Below are 22,917 nucleotides of genomic sequence, written 5' to 3' on the forward strand. Positions count from 1 at the left end.
AAAAAGCCTTTTTCTTCTTTTGTGATTGATTTTGGCCTCTATTTTCTTCCTCCATGGAGGCAGACAAACAAGCAAACGCAGAATCCAAGCAGGTGACACATTACAATCGCGGTTACCTGTAGGCTCTAGCTACGTTTACGTCTTCTTCCTTGTTATGTTACGGCGTCGTTTTTGCACCGAAAGAAGGAAGCGACGACGACAATATTGATATTGTGAAGACTCCATCTGTCCATTTCTCTGTCTCTTGTTGTCTGCTAGCTCCGATCCGATCATCGAAACCCTAGCACTTGACAAGCATTCCAGTTCCAGAGACTGAATTGTCTATTATATGCTGGATTTTAATTTCTGAGGTGGGAATTGGAGATAGATATAGACAGATCATTGTTAATTCAGATAGATGGAGAAGTCTGAGGGTGATCATGTGATCACTCTCAATTTCTAAGAGAGAGAAGGGAGACTTTAATTAGAGCGAGTAGAAGATGATGCAGAGAAGGAGTCCACCAAAGCACAGGCACGACGGGACTTCGCCGCTGCCTTTGGGAATGGATTGGAGTCCTCCACCGCGAAAATGGGTAAGTTCGATTCAATTCAATGCTACTTGATTTGAACTTATTGGCCTCTTTTATCCGTAATTTCAATTCTATCTCTTAGCACATGCTGCTTTATTTTTATTAATTTTTCAGCTTCGAATTTTATGTAACTTTGACTTCCAAGTATTTGCAACTTTTTATGTATTCTTCTTTTAAAGTTTTAATTCTTCAGCACTTTTAGAAAGTAATCAAATACAGGCTCTACCAGTGACATCAAGCGGTGACTTGATTGATAATTTGATATTTATTGGTTTAGAAGTTTTGAGCTTCTCGAACTAGGACTAAGCAGTCTATGAGAAAGATGTAACTACGATTAATTGGCTTTTGTTCCCCGTCATTTTGGGCATGGCAGGTTCCATTCTGTCTAACAAATCATGAAATGTTAATTTTCTTTTGGGTGCACTCATACTGCATTCTGGTTATGAGGCTTGCTACATCCGCGTCCGACATTGCTAAGTCGTGGTTTTAACAAGTCACTTAATTTGTTTTTAGATGTATTCCATTATCACTACCATATTCCCTCCCCCCCCCCCCCCCCCCCCCCCCCCCCAAAAAAAAAAAAAAAAAAACTATGTACAATAGTCCTATTTGAGATACTGCCAGAGTTTGAGGCAAAAAGTTCACTGTTGTTTGCCTTCCTGCTTAATAATGGTATCAGTAATCAAGCATTCCTTTCAGTGGTTGACTTTATTCTGATTTCTGACAGTTTTTTCTTTGGATGATAGTATGGGGGCTTAGAGATTATAAATGAAAATGATGTGTTGATCTGCGGATATGTTTATATATTCCAAAACCAAGTATGAAACTTAGAAACTCACTTGGAAATATGGAAGATCTTTTAGAAAGACGGTTAGAGCTTATTCAATGTGGAATCAATGGTGTACATAATGATGTATAATGTAGGTTCACAAAAACTTGCATATCATCTGTTTGCAAACTCTATAGATATTCTTGTTTTATTCACTTTGATTTACGCACAATTGTGCTATAGACATTTTCTAATTGCAATATCAACCTCTTAGTAGTCCTGATATTTATCTGCTAGTAAAATCAATTTTCAATACGCATAAGGATGGAAATTTTTTTCTGCAGAATGGGCGGGATACAATTTGGCCGCATGATCCTAGATCAGGCTGGAGTTACTGTCTCACTATACCTTCCTGGGTTGTTCTTCCAAAGTCAAGAGATTCAGATCCCGTAGTGGTACTCAAATTGAATGACTCTCCCGTGTTTATCTATGCCAAGGGTTAGATGTTGTTATTATGCCGTATCTCTACAAATTTAAAGTGACAAAATATTGAATAGGCCCACAAGATACACTAAATAACTGCAGTTTATTGTTTACTGTTTGAGTTTTTTTTTTTTTTCCAAAAATATTTTTTGATATTTACTCGAAGAACACCTTTAAATTTACACAAAATGGATGTGCATTCAATAACCACAATCTGACTGTATGTTATAGACTTATTAGAGATTAATTCATTTTTACTGATTTGCTTTGAGCTGAAAACCTAAGTTGAAATCCGAGTTTGATGTGATATAATTTTGCTAGCTTAACAATCCCAAATGTGTTTGTCAGAGTTAACAAAGAGTCTTGTGATATTCCAAGTCAGTTTGCCTATTCCACTGATGTTCATGTGTATGTGTTTGTTTGAGTGTATGTGTATATTAATGACTATGCACCAGCATTAAACATCTTCATGTTAACAGTCTTAAGGGGCAGTTTTATAGGGTTCAGGTTGGTGTACAGTCACCAGAAGGGATTACAACTACACGTGGAGTATTGAGAAGATTTAATGATTTCCTGAAGTTATTTAGTGATGTAAGTACTATACTTCCTTTGCAGTTTGTTATTGCAAGCTAACTCCTTAAGGAAGTTGAATGTGCACTTGAATGTGCACTTGAATAACTCATTGCTTATCAGGCTTTGTGTCTGGGAACTAAGACTGCTTTTGGCATTGAAAACGTAAGCTTAAATGATTTTCTTACAGTGTTGATTGCTGCATCTGCAGCTTAAAAGGTCATTTCCCAAGAAAAATCTTCCACCAGCTCCACCCAAGGGACTACTACGAATGAAAAGCAGAGCACTTTTGGAAGAGGTAGGAAAGGATTTTTGCGGTTGCATTTGTCTTCTGTTTTATAGACACCGAAAGCAGCTTCTGAACTGGAGTGTTATTTTCTTGTAATATACAATAAGTTTCATGATTGAGTTGTCAAATCTTCTTGATAGTCACTTATTCTTTCTAGTATCCTTTCTAGTTTTATCTAATACCAGAACATTTTAGAGAAGGAATTTCCTAACTCAACATCTAATTTTAAAGCTGGCAAGTCTTTGATAGACTTCTAATCTGATGGAAAGTTTTAGAAATCAGATGAGAATGCTGTGCACAGTGCACAGGTGTAAATGACTTTCTTTATTATACAGAAATTAAATATAAATTTTATTTTCATTCACATAGGAGCAACTAATATTCTTAAAAGACTTAGTTTTATTGCAGAGAAGGTGCTTATTGGAGGAGTGGATGACAAAGCTGCTATCTGACATTGATTTATCTCGAAGCATGGCAGTGGCATCTTTTCTTGAACTAGAAGCTGCTGCGAGGTCTTGTATGTGTTATTCTGTTGCATCAAGTGAACTCAGTATTGTTGACTTTTATGTTTATTGAATAATGTTTAGTTACATATATACAAGGGCTAAAAGAATAAGCGTATATGTTGACTTTTCTGAAAGAATAAAATGACATCACTTTGATAAAAGCTAATGATTAAACTACCCATAATTTATACATTTACACATCTTTCTTGAACTAGAAGGTCCTGCAAGGTCTTGTATATGTTGTTCTATTGCATCAAGTTCACGTTGAAACATCTTTGCCTCTTGCTTTATATGCAGCTGAAATGGAAGTCAACATGAATGCCATTTTATTTTCAGAATTAAAAATGGCGCATACAAAATCTTTGCCACCTGTTGGATTGTTAAAGGGTTTCTTTTCTAAGAAAATTCATCTCACATTTTCTATATTTTTTCAGCATTTCAGGATGCCAATCAGCAATTATCAGAGGCAGGTCCTGCTGTTGATAGCACACTTTCTTCACTTCAGACACCTCCACATTCAACAACTTCTGCAGTTGTTGGTAGTTCATCTGTTGCGTCAGATTATGGTAGTGATACTGTGTATGAAACATCCGAGCTTGGAACACCAAGGCTAGGAAGGAATGAACATTTTGAACTTGGAGTGGAAGATCTAACTTTGGAAGAAGATTTGACAAATCCAATAGAAAAGTTTGTGAAGTATGGCATGTCCAACATTGATGAAGGACTGTTTATGGGACAGACTATTTTAGAGCAGCTTGAAGGTTTTCCAAGACATAAACGGCATGACACACAAGTGAATAATGCCATAGTAAAGGATACGTATGATGGAAATGCTTCTAAAGCCTCCTTTCTTGCTGGCAATGGGATGGAACTTTTCAACGAGCCAGAGCATGGCAAGGTTTTTGGTCATACTCGAAAGTTATCTAGTGAAAGTGTTGGAAGTGATGGAAGTTCTCTAAGAGGCAGTGAATTATCAAATTCAGGCATGCCAAATTCATATGGTGATGGGTCTCTCGATGTGACAGGAGGTACTGAGGTTTTAGGTATGGCAGGAATTCTCGGCAGTACAGAGTTGCAATTTACAGGTGATGCACATGTAGTCCTCCCAGTGGATCAGCGTAATAAAATGAACAGGTCTCTACTGACCATGCAGCGGAGATTAGTCACGGCTAAAACAGACATGGAGGACCTTATCGCAAGATTAAATCAAGAAACAGCTGTGAAAGGTTACCTTGCAACAAAGGTATGCTGAAGCAATTGAATGTGCTTTCCAGATACCAACCTTGGGTTACTTCTCATTCACATGGCTTTTATGTGCAATATTCCTACTTGTTTACATGGAAGACATTCTTTTTTTATTATTGAAGATCAGAATAGTCTATTCAATATCCTACCAGTTTTGGCACGTCTTTAGTGTTTCAATGTCCTGCTGAAAGCTCCATTTCTCTTTTGCATGTTTATCTGTGATTTTTATGCTAAGGGCTCTAATCAATTGAGTCACTGCAGGTCAAGGATTTGGAGGCAGAACTTGAAACTACCAAACAGAGAAATAAAGAAAACCTTCAGCAAGCTATTTTGATTGAGAGGGAAAGGCTCACCCAAATGCAGTGGGATATGCAGGAACTTAGGCGGAAATCATTGGAAATGGAGTTGAAATTGAAGTCTAAAGAGGTAATTTATCAGCCATAATTTTGGTTTCAGTTTTTTCCCCTGTAGTATTTTTCTTTCCAAAATTCTACATGTGATATTGATTTGTTGGATGAATGGTGGTTCTTTCAATATGTTTTGTTATAATATGTTTCATTGTTACAGGATGAAAATTCAAGCACAGAATTAAAAATGGGATCCTCAGATGAGGATAAAGATGTGGCATTGCAGGAGTTGGATGCTACTAGAAAGCAGCTTGAGAGTTTGTCAAAACAGTACGAGGAGTTAGAAGCAAAATCAAAGGCAGATATTAAATTTCTTGCTAAAGAGTTCAAATCCCTCAAAAACTCGCAAGCAGAACTAAAGCAAGAGCTTAGTCAATCACTGAAAGAGAAATCTGAGGTTGAGGTGAGTCGCACATTACTAATTTAGAAATTTTAATAATCTTTTTGCATTGAGTACATTTTATAATTTAGGGAAATTTATAGATTTTTCAATGTTGTAACAAATTGTTTACTTCTATCGGTTACAATGCTGGAAATTACATTACTTTTCTTTGTTTGACTCATGACGAATGTTAATAAAATTTTGTACTTGTTCACAGAAAACAGTTTGACTTTGTAATGCAAATATGGATTATTTGATGATCCTATGATTTGTTTTTGCAGAAATTTCTTCAAGAGGAAAGAGAAATAAGCACACGTGAGAGAAATGCTCGAAAAAAGTTGCTAGAAGATTGCAATAATATTTGCAACCTGCTTCAACAGTGCAATTCCTATTTGCCCAGCAAGGAGGATGATAAATCTATCATGGAATCCTCAGTGGCGGATGCTTTAGATTTGTTGTCTAGATCAGATGATCAAATTGGGCTTCTACTTGCAGAGGTACTTGTCACATTTCCGTTCTGCTTGCCATTATTAGACGAAGTGCTCGATAAAGGAAGCATCAATATACTTTTCTTTACATTTCTTTATGACCTTTCATTTTTGGCCACTATTCAACTCTGGTATCTTGATTGGTATCTTTCATCAGGACACCTTGATGTTGTATTTTGCTCGATTGGGTAAAGCATTTGAAATATCAAAACCTAAAATTAGGCTTCATGTCTTTTGCCTATGCCGGTGTCTGCTCCTTTTTCATTATGACTCACATGTGCTGTACCTTTTTAAATTAGGCACAAGCATTATTTGTGGATGATAAAATTACTGCGGCTGTAAAGGATGATGATACATGGGCAACAGATCAAGATCTGAGGAATATACTAGCAAATGTATTCACTGATAATGCTAATTTAAGGAAACGGGTGAATTCCATCTTGCGTAAAGCTCTTCATACAGGCAACACATCTAGAAATAGCAGCGAGACTCCTTCAGCCACAACTGATCATGTAGAAAGATGAGTCACACATACATCTTGTATTTTATATTTTTCAAAAATTTTAACAGTACCATTACAGGCATTTGATCACCTGCTTTAAATGGTTGATCTAAACTCGTGTAATCTTGTGTTCCCACTTATACAAGCCATAAATCACCAAGAAACTGTCTTTTTCGTGTTGTATTTTTGTGCTCTAGAAATAACAGAGTAGAAATATGAGATGCGATTGTGCCAAGCTTTGTATTATTTTTCTCATAGTATTTTGTTGGATGTGTGCTGTGTTTACTGTTTACACAGTTCCTCACACCTGTCAACTGACAGTGCACATATTTGGTGTTACATCTCAATTATTTGGTCAATAATATGACATGTAACAGGTTATAGAATCCTCAATTATTTATTCTGTTTTCAGACATTAATTCATGGATGATTATCCATATTTCACTTAGATATAAATCCAAAACTGACGTGAATATCAAAACAAAATTTCATCTGTTCTGGACAGTATGGCAAACGGCTGGAATGTGGCAGACAGTAGTTGAATGACTATAGGTGAAATGTTCCGTTACTACGGTTACAGGTTGCCTGACAGGCAGCTAGAATCATGGTTCTTGTACCCATATACCCTACATAGTATAGTAACTTTATTTTTAATTAATTGGATGAGGAAAATTTTGAACCTATTAAAGGAATTTTAGAAATGGAATTTTTTTTTTTTTTTTTATATCATGAAAAAAGAACAAGTAATAACAGCTTCCAGCTTTGAGAGGCCAAAGATCCTTTCTACATCACATGGTAAGCACAGGCCCAAATCTGGACAAGAAATTTCATTTTTGGAAATACATGACAAGAAATTGTAGCAACATATCAAGATATCATCACTGTCTATTTGCTCAAGCATCATCTCTTTCTTCAAGTCAGCTCAAGCATATGCACATTCACACTTCTGCAAAAAGTGAAATTTAACTTTTTAAAACATATTTAATCTGACTTGTAACCATTTTTATCAAAACTTAACAAGGAAGATGCTAATTTGCCTTGACAGTAATTATCTATTTCCCGCGGCTCAACGAGTATGTATAGTGGCTTTCCATTGAGCCTGCACTGTCCCTGAAAGAGATAACAACTTAAAAATACTGAATTTGCAGAGAACACAAATTGCATGTTAGAAGTAACAATTCACAGTTCTCCGAGGAGAAAAATTGGAAGGGATATAAACAGACATAACCAATATTGCTGGAGTCATTACCTTGACCTCAGGCAATCCAATAACACAGGCACATTCGATAACTTCAGCACCCATACGTTCTAAATAACAGAAATTGCATGCGAATTATTTGTGAGAAAAGCCAAACAGCAGAATTAAACAGGGTAGAAAAAGTCAAGAAGCCAAATTTACCCAATAGCCTTATTGCTGCAGACAGGGTTCCGCCCGTGGCTATCAAATCATCAATTACCAATGCACGTTCCCCAGGCTGAACAGCACCAACATCCATCTCTAGACAGTCAGTTCCATATTCCAGAACATACTGTTCAGATATTACTGTACCTGGACATCAAGCACTTCTAATCTCAGCTATACAAGCTCGAAGCATCAGGATGGATAACAAAGCACAGAAAGAGTTACCAATCAAATATTAACCAAAACAAATTGGTTTCAAAATGCACTTCAATTTCAAAAATTTAATCAGATATTGTATATCAAGTACCTGGCAGTTTTCCGGGTTTTCTTAAAGGAACAAACTTTGCACCGATGGCCAAGGCAATGGATGGACCAAACATGAAGCCTCGCGCTTCAACTCCTACATATTTTTTTAGAATTGATATCAACATACTGAAATACTCCGATTGACTAGAATTCAAGTTCCCATTTCAGTTTTAGATAATTCATTGCCATAACAACAATGTTAACCCGCATTAGGAAGCATACAATTCAGCCCTAAGACAATGCAAATTTTCCTTTTTCTTTTTTCTCCTGCGTCACAGGAACTTCAAGTTACTGCAGTGAGAAACTGGCACAAATTCAAAGAACTCCATAGCAAATGCATAATCTTTTAAAGTGTGGGCAATAAATCTTGACATAGGTGAAGCTAAAAATAATAAAAATCCTGCAATTTAAGAAAAATTTTTTGTCTTTAAGATTTTTTTTTTTTTTTTTTTTTTGAAAGAAAAAGGGAGAGAGCTATACCAGCAACAACAGAAATGCCCATATTTCTGTAGCGATCAACAAAGATATCAACAGTGTGCTTAAAAGCCTTGTGATCTAGCAACAAGGTTGTTATATCTTGAAACATTATCCCTGTCAAGAAAGAAACAATTTTTTAAGCTAATAATATTTATTCAAGAATTCTATAAAAGGATTAAAAAGAGAGACTAATAAATTATTTATAAAAAAAAAAAAAAAAAAAAAAAAAAAAAAAAAAGAAGAAGAAAGCAAAGAAACAAACAAGAAAACCTGGCTTGGGAAAGTGAGGCACCACCCGAATGGCTTCAGAAATGGCTCGTAGCCTGGGGTCTCCCTTGAGTCCGTTCTCAGCTGCAAACATTCTCTGTTCTTTTCTTCTTCTTCTTCTTCTTCTTCTTGAGAAAAAGGCTCAATACAAAAAACAAAGAGAAGAAGCTGTGTGATGATGAGTGTTTGCTGGGAATTGAAATTTGATTACAAAGAGGAATTGTATTTTTATTTCAATTTCCCTCCTAAGTAGAGCTAAAGAGATCCAATCTTTCTGTTCTCTATGTAATCTAAAGAGACGATAAGCGCATTAAATAACACTATTTTGTCTATTTATGTTTGGCCAATCCAATTCACTGTTTGTATAAACCAAAGTTGGCCTTCCCCATCACGCGATTTTAAAGAATGTGCATTTCCATTTCCTTTCCTTCCGTCTTCCTCTTTTCCACTTTCTCTTACAGTATCTTCCTTAATCCTTTTCTGTCATTTCAGATTTATTTATTTAGGACATTATCAATACATTATACTAATTCTTTTAATCCCATACTTATCTATACATTTCTTCCATGCATGCCATGATTGCTATTCAATTTTGTTTTCTTTTAATGGCCAGTATTTTAGCTCGCTCGATTATAATTAAATTTTACTTTTATACCGGATCGATCCGTTAAAAGATAAAATGCTATTTATTCATTAATGAATTAAAATAATAAGATTAATGAAAATATATTGCCTTTTGAAAAAAAAAATAAAAATTAAAATTGCTAATATTAAAAAAAAATTACTTGAATATCAATACAATCCAACGAAAAAAACATTGCATTAATTAATTGAATTTACGAAAATTAATTATTTTCTTAATAGATGAGATTAAGGCAGAGTCATTAGAAAAATCCAAAACAATTAAGACAAAACAATTTATATAAAACGAAGCAAAGTAAATGATTAGAAGAACTGTTAGCACATCAATAATGCCGCAATTTCTGAATAATTATTAAGCAAAATCCAAACTAACAAACGAAAACGACCAAGTGAAAAGAAAGGTTATTTCTAAATTAAAAAAAAAAGTTAAATAAAAGAAAAAATAGATTTGGGGTTGTATTAGTCAACGTTAATTGTCAACCAGAGAGAACACGCGCAAAATGCAGTGAGTAGATATGGCAGACACAATTGTCCAGAAGAAGATCTGCCTTGTCGATACGTACACTGTTGTGTATATCTTAGCTTCTAAAACCTACGATTTCCCCAATCTTAAAAGGAAGATTCTATGTTGTTCCCACTTTGGAATTAACACTAATTACTTTATTAACTAGAATCTAATTACTAATTCTAAAATCGAAAACTCATTTATTAATTCCTAAATAAATTAATTAACAAAATAATTTTCTACCAATTTATTTTTTTAAGAATCAAAGGGTTCTTTATTTTTCAAACAATTATTTTTTTGCAATTGATAGTTTTTTTAAAAATGGAAATATTATTAATTATTTTATTTTTACTTTACCTTAATCTAAATATCTGTATTTTTTTTAAAAGCTAAAATGATTCGATCGTTTTTTTCATTTTTTACAAAAATTTGAAAATTATTTTTAAATTCATTTCTTTTTTTTTTTTTTTTTTTACAATGTGACATAGCCGTAAAAGAGACGTAGTAACCTAGGCAAGGTAGGAGGGCAGCTTGGCAACCTTTTGTAAAAAACGAGATGAGGACATTTTTGTCATTTTATAGAAATTGACGGCTATTGATTGGCAGAGAATCATGTAGCAGGAGATTTTTAAGATTTGGAGGCGGTCCCAAAGTGGCTGTGGTGATGCTCTGCTGTTTTCTTTTTTATCTGTCTAACAGTAGATGACGTGGCATTGCTTAAACTGATAAAGTTAAAATTGAAAGAGTCTCTGAGGTCGATTGATCGTGCGGCCGATAATGTGCGTCACCCTTCAAGATTTGCAGATTAACACATACTCTATTATTTAACCCTATTGACCAAATATTATTACTTTATTGTCGGCCGACCTCCGCGAATTTATTATATTATATTAATGACGTCATCTTAGAAAACTAGCAAAGGTTATTTCACTTTCTACAATGAGTCGTACTATGTAAGAACTGCATGCACAATATTTTTTTCCCCTTCTTTATATTAATAATAAAATAATGAATGCGTTTCCAACGTGTCAATCTTGTAAATACGTCTAACCGAATTAATATCGATTGGAATTGAGTAATTGAAACTATTTCTCCTTTAATTAAATATCTATTAACTAAAAATCGAGTAATAAAAACGCGCTGTATGAGAAGGTGGTGCTGGTGCCGCACTTTTTGATAATGGTCCCACAAAATAAAATCTACGTACAGGATTACTGTTCACGAGCACGCGAGCGTATTATGAATAAACATAATAACATGATCATTAAGAGCCTTAGATACGCCCACCTCTCACATCCCTTGGATTTACAATATCCCAACCTTTCCTTCTTTGCTTTTTTTAGTTTTTTTTTGTACGATAAAGATCAACGGTCCAGATCAGCCACCGATGGCCCAAGTTTTGACATCGACCGTTCGAGTTGATGTATGTAACAGATCATGCGAGATATTCGCTTTTTTTTTTTTTTTTTTTTTAATTTTTATTGTTGCATAAGAAAGTCAAAGAGATGTGTGAGGAGTTGGTATCTCGTGCGCCATGCCCTATCATTCTCGTGCTACACGATGCGTTGTGCATGAAAAATGGGGAAATTTTGAGGGAATTTATGGGAGCAATTTCAGTACTACCGATGCTGTTTTGCGTTAAAAAGTGAGACATATCATGTTTACAACGGATAAGAATCTTAATCACATATTCCCAATTATTATTAATATTGAATTTTAATCAAATAATCCCTATTTGATCAATGAATTATTCTATTATATTCTCACAATAAAAATAAAAATAAAAATAATTCTAGAAATGGGACCCTCGCCCTACCATACCAGAGTGGGAAAAAGAGCAGTGTATATTTCCTTACTGTGGACCTCATGGCTGATACACATGATAGTCAATTAGAAATATCTTAATTAGTATATTTTATGTGTACTTTACAGCTTTTGATCACCAGGTAAGAGATAAAAAGCTTTGCTTCTTATTTATTTTCATTAATTAATTATTTCGCTTTAGATTTGCTATGATTAAGTCGTTACCAATAATATTATAAAATAAAAAAAAGCTATGGTCTTCTAACATTAGCTATGGGTGGAAACTTGGATCATCAATTCCATTACGCTAATGGAAAAATGTCAAATTTCAGGTGGAGAATTACTATTTCGTCATTTTTTTTTTCATAAATTAATTATTTCACCCTTCTATTTTAAAAAAAAATAAAAATAGATTACTTCATTTATGATTTTTATTACGGTCGGGTAAATCAATTCTTTTCAATAGATATGAAAATTTACCAAATATTTAAAAATACCATAACCTAATCCTTTTCTCCTCTACTGGATCGCTGATATCAGGCCCAAATCTTGGGCTTCTAGTTTAGCCCAGTTAGAGCTTGCACGAGATCCAACTTGGAAGTTTTTATTTTTATTTTTTACGTTTTTTAAATTTAAACGTGGAAGGACTGCTGAAATGTCTGAGTGGAAAGGCATCTCGTGTCGATTATCTATGCATTTGCAAGGGAAATACACATAAGATTAATTTATACACATTATACGAAATCGAATTATTATTTTTTTCAAAAGGTCGTAAGTCTTTAAGTGAATTATTATTTTGTCTGTTATGTCCAATATATGAAAATCGAATTATAATAATAATAATAATTCTTTCGTTTTGTCTGTTACTTATATTAGCGGCGCTGCATTTTCCTTCCATCCTCCGGTGGATATTGTTTTTGTCCGGAACCAAATTGCGATCAGAAAGAACAAGCACAGTTCAATCTTCATGGTCCGAGCCAATTACACGTGTCAGGTCATTAGCTATCCACCTCATTCAATTGATTTTGTGTTCCAGTCAAAGCGTAAACGACATTATAGTTGCAGTCCGACATGCCCTTGCTAAGCAAATGACGCAGTATGATTGGCTACAAATCATAACAAGTACTTGTTCTTAACGCACTTGATTATTGCTCTCTCCCTAACACGTACACGTAGGATTTGTTTATACATGGTCCTTAACCTGTCATCCACCGCGCAACTTAGCCTTAGATGCAAAATGTGGCGAGGGAGAAAAGCATGTGGCATGTGATGCTAACTTGAGCCACCACCCCTTCCTTGCCATGGGAGGCATTGATTGTCCCACAGAAAGTCAGGTTGAGTTCTGAATTTGGAGAAGCTGCTCTTTCTTTTCCTGCTTCAGCTTAGAGGTTCCACTTCCTTCTAGAGATAAAGTGTAATTTAATTAGGATTGGTTCCTGAAAGACAAGCCATGGGAGTTTGTATATGAGCGAGTGGCTGTGGTTGATAGCCGAGCCTCATGGGCTGTTCAGCTGCTCTTCGCTTCTATCTTCCGCCCAGCCGTTCCCCCAAGGTCTTCGTTCTCGCTTTTTTCTCTCACATATGAAATTTTGTGTGGTGGGATTATCCCAAATGATTGGACAACTTTAGGGTTTGAGAAATTATGTTAATAGATAATAGATTTGATAAGAATTTGTTCATTGATTTTTTTTTTTTTTTTTTTTTTTTTGGGGGGGGGTTCTTGGAATTATTTCTTCTTTCAATTTCAGTTATTTCAGATGGTGTTAGATAAAAGCAGTTTTGGAGCATTGTTTAACTGTTTTGTAACTTCTATAAATAGTATGTATGAAATGATTGAAATGTTCCTCAAAAACCAAATTTTGACCTCTAATCGACACCTTCAACAAATCCTATTTTGTTTCAAATTTTCCCTACAGCAGCTCAAACAATAATGTCAAAAACATCCTATTTGTTTCTTGATAATGTTTTAATGCATGGATAATGTAAATCTCTTCAAATCGAATGAACTCGGAATTTGTTTACAGGGAGAAAATGGTACAGTACAATTTTTCTTTTTGTGTGCGTGCAATTGTCTTTCTCTTCTTCCTTCTAGTTAAATTTGTTGTTTACACTGGAAGTATGATTAGCCACACCATTAAATTTGTCTTTTTCTTGTATTTATCTATTAAAATTTGAAGGAGTATATATGTTTTCTCGCAGTTGTTCTCCTTTGGATTCAACTTGAAGCAGAATAAAGTTGCTTTTTTAACGACTACAAAAACAAGAAGACCAACACTTGGAATTGTCAAATCAGTTCTAAATGGCAGTGCGTCAAGCATTAGGGACAATGAGTCAACTGAACCTGCAAGGATTCTTCTTGAGAGATTGTTTGAACAGACACAGAAAATTGAAGAACAGATGAATGGAGATTCTGAATTTCCCAAGGATGCTTACCCTGCAATTAACCTTCGAGTCCTGGAGTCTGATCTTTTGGCTGTTTTGGAAGCCTTAAGGAAAAAGGAAGAAGATCTTCAGGACGCAGAAAAACAGGTTTTGTCAGAGCATAATGATTTAAGCCGTGCAAGGGAGGAGTTGGTGCAACGAGAAAAAGAAATGGCTGCTGCTTGTTTCAAGTATGAAAAATTAGAAGAGGAGCTGAAGGAGGCAAATGTTAACCTGGCTTCTCAAGCCAGGCAGATAGAATATTTAAAGCTTCAACTTAAGGAGAGGGAGGAGGAAGTTGTTGCTGCTCAATCTATACTATCTGCTAAAGAAGAAGAAATGGAAAAAATGAAAAGCGAATTGACAAAGAAGAGCGAGGAAGTTGCTAAAGTCGACTCTGAACTGAAATGCATGGCTCAACTCTTGGATGAAGCCAATAAAGTTGTTAAGAAACAAGAAATTGAGCTTCAAGAACTCAAAAATGCAATTAGAGAGAAAGACGAAGAATTGGAAGTATCTACCACGGAAAGGAAACTTGAAGAGGAGAAGTTAAGAGTTGCAAAAGCGAATCTGGAGATGCAAACAATGGAATGGTTAAAAGCACAGCAAGAACTAAAGAAGTTGGCTGATAATGCTTATAAACAAATGGTAGAAACTAATGGAACCTTTGAGGATTTCAGAAGAGTTAAAAAGCTTCTAATTGATGTGAGATCTGAGCTGGTTACTTCGCAAAAATCTCTTGCATCATCTAGAAAGCGAATGGAAGAACAGGACCAGCTATTAAAAAAGCAACTAGCAGAACTTGAAGAAGAGAGGAAGAGTGTGATCTCCTACATGACTAGTCTGAAAGATGCCCAAATAGAAGTTGAGAGTGAGAGAGTGAAACTTAGGGTTGCAGAGGCTCGAAACAAGGAGCTTGAACGAGACTTATCTATGGAGAAAGAGCTCATGGAGGAGTTGCACGAGGAGTTGAAGGAGGAGAAATCTGCTTTGAATCGGGCAATGCAGGAGATGTCTTCTATACAGCAGGAACTAAAGCGCAAAAATACTGAATTTGAGGACACGCATGGTCTTCTTCAGTTAAAAGAGTCAGAGTTGGTGGATGCTAAGCTAGAAATTCAACATTTGAAAGCTGAGCTGACTTCACTTAAGCTTCTTTTGGAGGAGAAAGATTTGCAACTCTTTAATGCAAAGAAGAAGTTAGAAGAAGCGGAGCAACAGGTTGCAGATTTAAAAATGCTTATGAGCAGTAAAGAGGACCAACTAATTCAAGCAACAAATATGCTAAAGGAGAAAGAGGAACACGTTCAGATGATGCAAGATGAGTTGAATGACACAAAGATGAAAAAATCTGAAGCTCAAACTGTAGTGGAACAGATTGTAGAGCTTACAAATGAACTGGTTATTTCCGTTAAGGATGAAGATTATAGTGCATTTAGGCAATCTGAGAGCACTGGCTTGGAGCTCATGCGACAACCAATGAACAAGCCAAGTGATGATTTTGGGTTGCAGAAGAAACAGCTTGAGAATGAGCTAAATCTGACCAGAGAAAGCTTAAGAATGAAAGAAATGGAAGTCTTAGCAGCACACAGAGCTCTAACACTCAAAGATGAGGAGCTCAAAGCAGTTACCGAGAGATTAGATGCCAAGGAAAAGGAACTGAAGCGACTTAAGGAAGAAATGGTTGATGATGCTAACAATCTGAAGGAGCTTTACACTTTGGCACAAGAGAGAATTGGTGAGAAAAGTATTGGGGACTTGGCTATTGAGAAGCTTCAACTTGAGGCAGCAAAACTGGAAGTCGAAGCTGCAACCACTGCTCTTCAGAAGCTTGCAGGGATGAGCCGAGAACTTCTGAATAAGTCTGGCTTGAGCATCGAGTTGGGTACTGATATCGGAACATTCATGCAAAACGGATCTGAATCTAATCCTCAGACAAGCATGTTTGAAAACAATGAATGTTTAAAGGAGGTTAAAACAGGAGTTGTTCGATTGTCTGCTTTGACTGAGCAGCTAGCGAAAGAAGCTAGTGTCTCTGTTGGTGGAGACTAGCAGGATGGAGAAGGTATAATCACCAGATTCCATGTACAGCTACTTTATAGTATCAAAATCCACTGCGGTAACGCCAGTTGTTGTTGTATGACGAATGTAAACTGAGAATATAATGCCAAAGATGATTTTTTTTTTTTTCTTTTATCGTTCTGTTTTTCTTTGTCTTTCGATAATTGTCTCAAAGACCAATTTGCTTAGATTGGAGATTCGACACAATCAGTTGGGCAGCTACCCACCTTGGCAAATTTTCTCTCATCTCAATGGGAAGATAAAATGCTTTAATTTTTTTGAATTCAACCCAATCGGTGAAACGAATGCATAATTTTTTGAAAGCAAAGTCTGCACAAGCACGCTATATTTATCAACAGGCAGAATGTAAATAATTTAGCAGAAACAGTAGGTTAAATTGCCCTGCGTTAGCTATAATTAACTTCTATATGCATGGATATTTGCATACTTAAACAGCTTAACTACCGAGCTGCACTAGTTGTCACACCAAGGATATTTGCCACAGGGGGTGGCAACCATGCCTGTTTGCCATTATTAACACCACTCTGGCTGTCCCTCTGTCGATCATCATTCTGCAGATGTAGCTTCTTACCTTTGGACCTCCCTATTTTCTTCCCCACAAAACATCCTATTTTCAAAGCGGTGAAGAGACCAAATGCTATGAGAATCGGTCTTACAGCCCAATGAAAATCCTCAAGATGTTGATATTTATCAACCACCCCTGGACAAGTATCAAAAGAAACTATTTCAGCTTCAGCTGGATCAGCCAAAAAAGTGTCATATTCCTCCCCAAAAGTCAATCTTCCTGGGAACTTGACAAGGAGGCACCCATTTGGCAGGATTTTCCAAATTTTCCCAGTAGCCCAGGCCCCTCCCCTTTTACGAGGCCATTCAAATCGAGGGCTAAGAACATTAGCTTTCAGCCTCACAAACTGACCCACAAAGTAAGATTTCGCCATCTGAAGCTCTGAAGAATTTCCTTTCCAAAATGTCTCCCTTCCTATAAATCCAACAGTCACACTTCCATCACGGTTGATAGAGTGAAGAATACCCACTGGTGAGTGCTTTTTGTCTTCCTCCTTCACACGTACCCAATCGCCAGCTGTCAAACCAAAAGTGACCCTCTCTAGGCTTGAAACGGGAACTCTCAACGGGTCATGAATACCAAGGACCCTCACCAAAGCAAAACCATCTTGATCTGCATCATGTTCTAAGCCTACTACTATTGCTTCTGGAACATCCATATTGTCAGACTTGCGTGCATTAGGCGGTTTTCTAGAGCGCACGGTGTCTCCCATTTGCAGATGATCCTTCAACAGAAACCACTCTGAGTAACCAGTGCTACTTGATTTTTCTGAGATTGTTCTGCTCCCAAGTCCTATCCAACTCCCGTCACCATAAACTGTATTTTGTGATCTGCACATTATGTTTCAATAAATGATAACTGGCGACACAAAAGTACAAGCAACAGACCAGAGAACCTTCCACTAATGAGAACAGCAGGGAAGTACCATACACTTATAGAAACACATACCAAGGTGAAAAGTAGGAAAACACATAATGAGAACTACACAATAACAAGAGGGGCAACAAGTTTGTCTGTGGAAAACAATCTCTATTGATGCAACTGATTGTGGGTTTGCAGGAAAGTTAACAGACTGATATCATATCATATTAATGCAAAGCCAAAAAATGCATAGCAGCAATTTAACCACAAAAACCATGGACCAATATATATTGTGGAAATACAGAATTCTTTTACTCGCCCAATTGGATTCTTATTTTTACTCATGAATCACAGAGGTAAACACAAGATGTTGCTGCATTATACGATATATCCTCGAGAAACCTATGACCTGGAAATTATTTTCAGGATAAAGGCCATTCATAACAAGGTCTCAAGTTACCCCAATGAAAAGCTTATTAAACAACAGATATGTCAATAGAAACCGTTGTACAGCTGAAATTTTAATATCATCAAATTTATTCCACAGCTTAAATGCTCATTATATGGCAATCATAAGTTGCTCTGTGTCATAAGAACCAATATCTACAAGAAAAGGATAGGCACATACGCGCCATTTACATGAAAGAATGAAAATGACCCAAAAAAAATATAAAATATCAAAACAGCCACCAGTTTATATAAGAACGTTAAAGGAAAAAAATATGCTATAATGAACAATTACCTTTTAAATACACGCAATATGTCTATCATTAGGGGCCGATTCCTGAAGTCATAGTCAAAGCAACATTGAAGAATATTTTCAACTGAAGGAGGGAGGCCTTCAGGAATTTGTGGTTTCTCTTGTTTTCTGACCACTGAGTCATAAATTTCTTCAATTCCCCTCCCACGCCAAGGCTGAATGCCTGTCAACATCTCCAGAATGCTGCATGCAAATCCCCATGAGTCAGTCTCCAAGGACAGTGGGCCTCTTACTTCTGGCTGCCACTGTTCTGGAGCCATGTAGTTTGGGGTTCCAAGCCTGAGAGACATGTCTGAGCTTGGCAATGGAATTCCAAGCAATAGGTAAGGAATTCCAACATCTCCAAGAACTGCATGATCGTTTTCATTCAGAAGGAAATTTGAAGGTTTAAGGCTAAGCACTAGGAGCTCTTTCGCATGCAATTCTAAAATTCCTTGAGCCAACTGAATCCCATACCTGCAAGCATCAGCAAATCTAAGGATTTGAGACCTTAAGTATTAAGAAGGAGAAGAAGAAGAGAAAGTATGTGATAATACAGTACCTCAAAACATCAGCTAATGATAGCTTCCCTCCTTTAAGGCGAGCGATTTTGTCACCAATTGATCCCTCATAAAATTTCATAATGATGCATATCTACAATACAACACAAGAATAACTTCTTCATGATCATTAGATGGAAAATGTAAAATTTCCATGGCATAACCAAAGCTAATGACATCACTTACCTTTCCATTCATAATTGAAATTCCATATATCAAAGACACTCCTTCTGTCCCTCTACACTTCAAAAATAAATCATTAAACTTATCCAAAAGAATTCTCACATGATCCTCCTTCACTGAATGTAACATCTTGACAGCCACTTCGTGACACTGATCATAATCTTCAGTTGATTGGTAATGAGTAGCTAACCACACATCGCCAAAAGGACCCCTCCCAATTCTGTGTCTAAGTTTCAAGTTTGCAGGATCAATCCAAGGTGTTGACTGGTTTGATGAGGCGACAACTGTTATAAGGTGCTCAGGATCACCTTCAAAAAGCTCATACTCAAAAGGAGTAGGAGGTTCAACAGGAACAATTTTTCCAGCCATTACATCTGGTTAAAAAAAATAAAGGGTGAAATCTCCAATAACACGAACCTGATTACAATCACATGGTAACATTTTTAAAAATGTTATATTATTGCAACTAAAGAGAGGAAAAGAAACTTAGTAACACCCAGATACATACAATTAAAAGAAACCAATAAGAATTCCAATTCTCGATCCGAACCTCCGCTATGAAAACAATATCTCCCTTGAAAAAAAAAAAAACACAATAAAGTACAAGCTTGAGCAGGAAATCAGAACCTGGGAGAGGAACTGTGTTGCTTTCTCTTAAGGTTAGAATTTAATATATCAAGATGGTGCACTAATTTGCACACATCATTAAATATTTATGAATATCATAATTGCTCTGCCTACACGCACAACTACACTTTAGTTAACAATAAGTGATCTCCTTTACAATGAAACTAGGTATGGAACTGAAATAGCACCAGAGCAAAAACTAAAGCATTAAGTCGAATCCAACTAATGCTATTCACCCGAAAGAGTCTACTCCAACAGAAGATCACAGATTAATAATTCAATTGCGAAACAGAGAAGCAGAATTACAACGTAATCACCAAGTTCAACTAAGTAGCAGCCAACCCTATATTTCTGGAACTAAAGACTAACATGGAACATACTACAACTTTTACAAATAGCACGAAACAATCATTAGAATATTCAAATAAATAAATTACCAACAGCCAAACAACAGATAAACAGTTTGCTTAGGATCCATCCGTTTGGTAATCTGGAAATAAGAAAGAAACTGGAAATATTTATAATTATAAAATTCCGTTTATTAATTTTCCATTTCCCTTTTTGATTAATCCACAGTGGAATTAGAACCAACTCAAAATCACAACTCGATAATTCAATTTCTACCTTTTCACTACAGAAAGGAAAAGATAAGAATCACTTACAGAAAGAGTGAAGAAGCAACAAGGAGTAAGAGAGTGATAGGCCTAGGCTTAAACAAGCCTCCGAGATTTCGACGAATTAATCAAAGCTGAAAAGAAGAGAACAGACGTTCAGTTAAAAAATACTGAAATGATAGTTACAAATTATAATACGTTTCAAAGAGAGGTAGATGACAGAGAAAGAGACAGCGAGGGAGAGAACCGCAAGAAAAGTTGAAGAAGAAGAAACTGTTCATATAGAATCCTCAACCCAACCCAGGGAAAGTGAGAGACAGAAAGAGATACTATGAGTACAATGCGAACAGATGCAGCGCCCTTCTTCAGGTATCTCCAATAGTGGGCCCCGAAATTCTTTGTTACATCATGAACTGACCATTTTGCCCATCAGTTTAATTTGTATATGCAACACAAATTATGCCTTCTAGAATTACTGCAAATTTTTTTGAAAGGATTTGGAAGAGGAAATTGAAAATTTTGGACTTTTTGTATGATATTTAGTATTGCTGTTCCTTACAGGATAGTTTATTGTATCGATTATCAAGATAGGTAAATTGGCTTTGAAGCTAATTGCAATTTTATTAATTTTATATATCCGATTTGTAATTGCAACAAAATCGGGTTTTTCATGAAAATAATTAATTTTTTTAAATTATAATAAAATCAATTGTAATTTGATCAAATTATAATTTATCTCAAATTAATGTAAGTTATTATATTTAATATAAATAAGGATAATATTGAAAAAAAATATAATTTATTACTTTTTAAAATACTCAAAAAAATTATATTTTACGATAAAATAATCACCCAAAAACGAATTATGTTTTAGCAGAGAGATGGATTACTATTATTTTTTTTTTCTCCCACATCTCAAATAATAATATCAAATAAATTAAAAACTGAATATATAAATATATATAGTAAAACTAAAAAATGAAATTGTTCTAAGTGCACGCAATATCATGTTTTGTTGTTTCTCACAATTATTGGATGGGAAGTTATCAAGTAGCAATCAGTCTTTGTTCAACAATGGGCCACACTGATGTCTAATTGTACATGCCTAAGCATTTGTTAACAAAAGCACTTAATAAAAATATTAATAAAAGGTTATTATAGAATTTATTTTAAAGTGAGTTTCACCTATATTAGGCTTTTTTAACTATAAAACAGTTTAAACTAATGCTAAACACCTTTTTCATCAGCATATAAAATAATAATATTTTTTTAACAAAATAGTTTCAATCTTTCAGCGGCCCACCAAAATCCAATCCATTCATGCTATGGGCTATGGGCTCGGGCTAGTCTATTATGGGCAGCTGCATTTGGTACGCAGGTGAGAGCTGAAGCAGAGAAATAACCAGGTTTGAGCTCTTACCAACATATTCTGAATCCGAATAATCCACAAACAACATACCACAATTCGAAATAAGATTAGTCTCATTCCTATTGGGGTTTACATGGTATCCCAATTCAAACAATTAAACTGTAAAGGAATTGAATTCATATGCGTCAAGAAGCCAAGTTAATTCTGGTTTCCCAAAATGAATCTCAAAATTTCAGTTCATCCAAAATTTTCATCAGGCATAACAAAAAGAGATAAAAAAAAAAAAAAGCAAAAGAAACCGTAGAAATCGAATTCTTTCTTTGGATAGAATTATTACATTACCCATCAATGGATTGTAAAACACATATAAACATCAATAGTTAAAACTTTAAGAGAGAAGAAAAAAGATTGATTTATTATACAGGAAGGACCTTCTTCACAATTTCATCACTGAGAGCAGCAATTTGGGAGTCGAGGGACTTGATAGTTTCCTCCTTCTGCTTCTCCAAATTGCCCAATGCTTCTTGCAACTCTGCCTCTATTTTCTTCTTTTCTTCAGCTAGCTTCTGCTCCAATTCAGCTTGAGTCTCCTTCTTCATCTTATTAAGTGCCGCCGATATCTCTGCCCTGGCAGCCCGCATAACCGCCGCGGCCTGCTCCTCCAGCTGCTTTACCTCCTCCGAAGTGTCCTTAACACTGTTAAGTTTCTCCTTGATCGCGGCGTCTCTCTCGTCCATGAATTTACCGAGAGGACTGAAGTAGATCTTGTCTAGACCCACCATGAGAAGCAAGAACTGAACCATCATGATCGGGAGAGTCAAATTGAAGTCGAAAAGAGCAGCCTTTTCGATTTCTTCAGCGAGAGAGGGTGGTGCGAAGGTGAAGGAGGTGGCTGCAAGGAGGGAGAGGGATTTGAGAGTGGAAGATGAGAGGGAAGCGAGTTGCGTTTTGGTGACTTTGGGGAGTTTGACTGGAAGTGAGAGTTGAGGGATTTGGATTTTGGGTCTGGTAGTGGTAGGGATAGCGGAAGACAATGGGATGAGAGGTTTCGAGGAGGCCATGATCATGGCGGCCATGGCTGGCAAACGGTGAATTGGATTTTTTTTTTTTTTTTTTTTGTCGGTTTGGATTTCTGAGGAGTGAACGATGATACTGAAATTAGTCGAGTGTCGAAAAAGGAGAGATTTTCTGTGGAAATGAAGAGAAGGGTTATCTCTTTTCTTCGCCACACAAATTTGCGATGGACAAAAATCAAGAGGAAGGAATAGGACTGAGACTGGAAGC

The 22,917-nt window shown here is 35.9% G+C and overlaps 5 protein-coding genes across 9 annotated transcripts; 2 read left to right on the forward strand and 3 right to left on the reverse strand.

The window, feature by feature from the left end:
* On the forward strand, window positions 1-6,445 carry LOC105637620 (Phox (PX) domain-containing protein). 4 transcript variants are annotated; one of them, XM_012221137.4, is made up of 10 exons: window positions 1-572; window positions 1,683-1,793; window positions 2,314-2,412; window positions 2,603-2,689; window positions 3,089-3,197; window positions 3,621-4,429; window positions 4,693-4,857; window positions 4,999-5,241; window positions 5,502-5,717; window positions 6,008-6,445. In XM_012221137.4, the coding sequence occupies exons 1-10, from the start codon at window positions 480-482 to the stop codon at window positions 6,230-6,232; spliced, it is 2,157 nt and encodes a 718-aa protein (XP_012076527.1). In that variant the 5' UTR covers window positions 1-479; the 3' UTR covers window positions 6,233-6,445. The 4 variants fall into 4 exon arrangements, with proteins under 4 accessions (XP_012076527.1, XP_037493080.1, XP_012076529.1 ...); XM_012221139.4 differs by having other exon boundaries at window positions 557-572; window positions 1,683-1,836; XM_037637152.2 differs by lacking the exon at window positions 1,683-1,793.
* Window positions 6,446-6,902: 457 nt separating this feature from the next.
* LOC105637622 (adenine phosphoribosyltransferase 5) lies at window positions 6,903-9,004 on the reverse strand. Its single transcript, XM_037637154.2, has 7 exons — window positions 8,666-9,004; window positions 8,399-8,509; window positions 7,920-8,012; window positions 7,610-7,759; window positions 7,460-7,518; window positions 7,248-7,320; window positions 6,903-7,156 (listed from the first exon to the last, which is right to left on the reverse strand). The coding sequence occupies exons 1-7, from the start codon at window positions 8,754-8,756 to the stop codon at window positions 7,149-7,151; spliced, it is 585 nt and encodes a 194-aa protein (XP_037493082.2). The 5' UTR covers window positions 8,757-9,004; the 3' UTR covers window positions 6,903-7,148.
* Window positions 9,005-12,828: 3,824 nt separating this feature from the next.
* LOC105637621 (Myosin heavy chain-related protein) lies at window positions 12,829-16,229 on the forward strand. Its single transcript, XM_012221141.4, has 2 exons — window positions 12,829-13,164; window positions 13,812-16,229. Exons 1-2 carry the CDS (start codon window positions 13,111-13,113, stop codon window positions 16,083-16,085), a joined length of 2,328 nt encoding a protein of 775 aa, XP_012076531.1. The 5' UTR covers window positions 12,829-13,110; the 3' UTR covers window positions 16,086-16,229.
* A 162-nt stretch (window positions 16,230-16,391) lies between these two features.
* LOC105637623 (Protein kinase superfamily protein) lies at window positions 16,392-20,661 on the reverse strand. 2 transcript variants are annotated; one of them, XM_012221144.4, is made up of 6 exons: window positions 20,512-20,661; window positions 20,313-20,398; window positions 19,027-19,397; window positions 18,843-18,934; window positions 18,284-18,757; window positions 16,392-17,510 (listed from the first exon to the last, which is right to left on the reverse strand). In XM_012221144.4, exons 3-6 carry the CDS (start codon window positions 19,390-19,392, stop codon window positions 16,556-16,558), a joined length of 1,887 nt encoding a protein of 628 aa, XP_012076534.1. In that variant the 5' UTR covers window positions 19,393-19,397; window positions 20,313-20,398; window positions 20,512-20,661; the 3' UTR covers window positions 16,392-16,555. The 2 variants fall into 2 exon arrangements, with proteins under 2 accessions (XP_012076534.1, XP_012076533.1); XM_012221143.4 differs by having other exon boundaries at window positions 20,497-20,649.
* A 1,268-nt stretch (window positions 20,662-21,929) lies between these two features.
* Window positions 21,930-22,812, reverse strand: PDE334 (ATPase, F0 complex, subunit B/B', bacterial/chloroplast). Its single transcript, XM_012221146.4, has one exon. It carries the CDS (start codon window positions 22,707-22,709, stop codon window positions 22,050-22,052), a length of 660 nt encoding a protein of 219 aa, XP_012076536.1. The 5' UTR covers window positions 22,710-22,812; the 3' UTR covers window positions 21,930-22,049.
* Between the last annotated feature and the right edge of the window lie 105 nt (window positions 22,813-22,917).

Source organism: Jatropha curcas, chromosome 8 (genome assembly GCF_041381405.1).
Source record: "Jatropha curcas cultivar XTBG-Jc1 chromosome 8, XTBG_Jcur_1.0, whole genome shotgun sequence".
In the NCBI taxonomy this organism is placed as follows: domain Eukaryota; kingdom Viridiplantae; phylum Streptophyta; class Magnoliopsida; order Malpighiales; family Euphorbiaceae; genus Jatropha; species Jatropha curcas.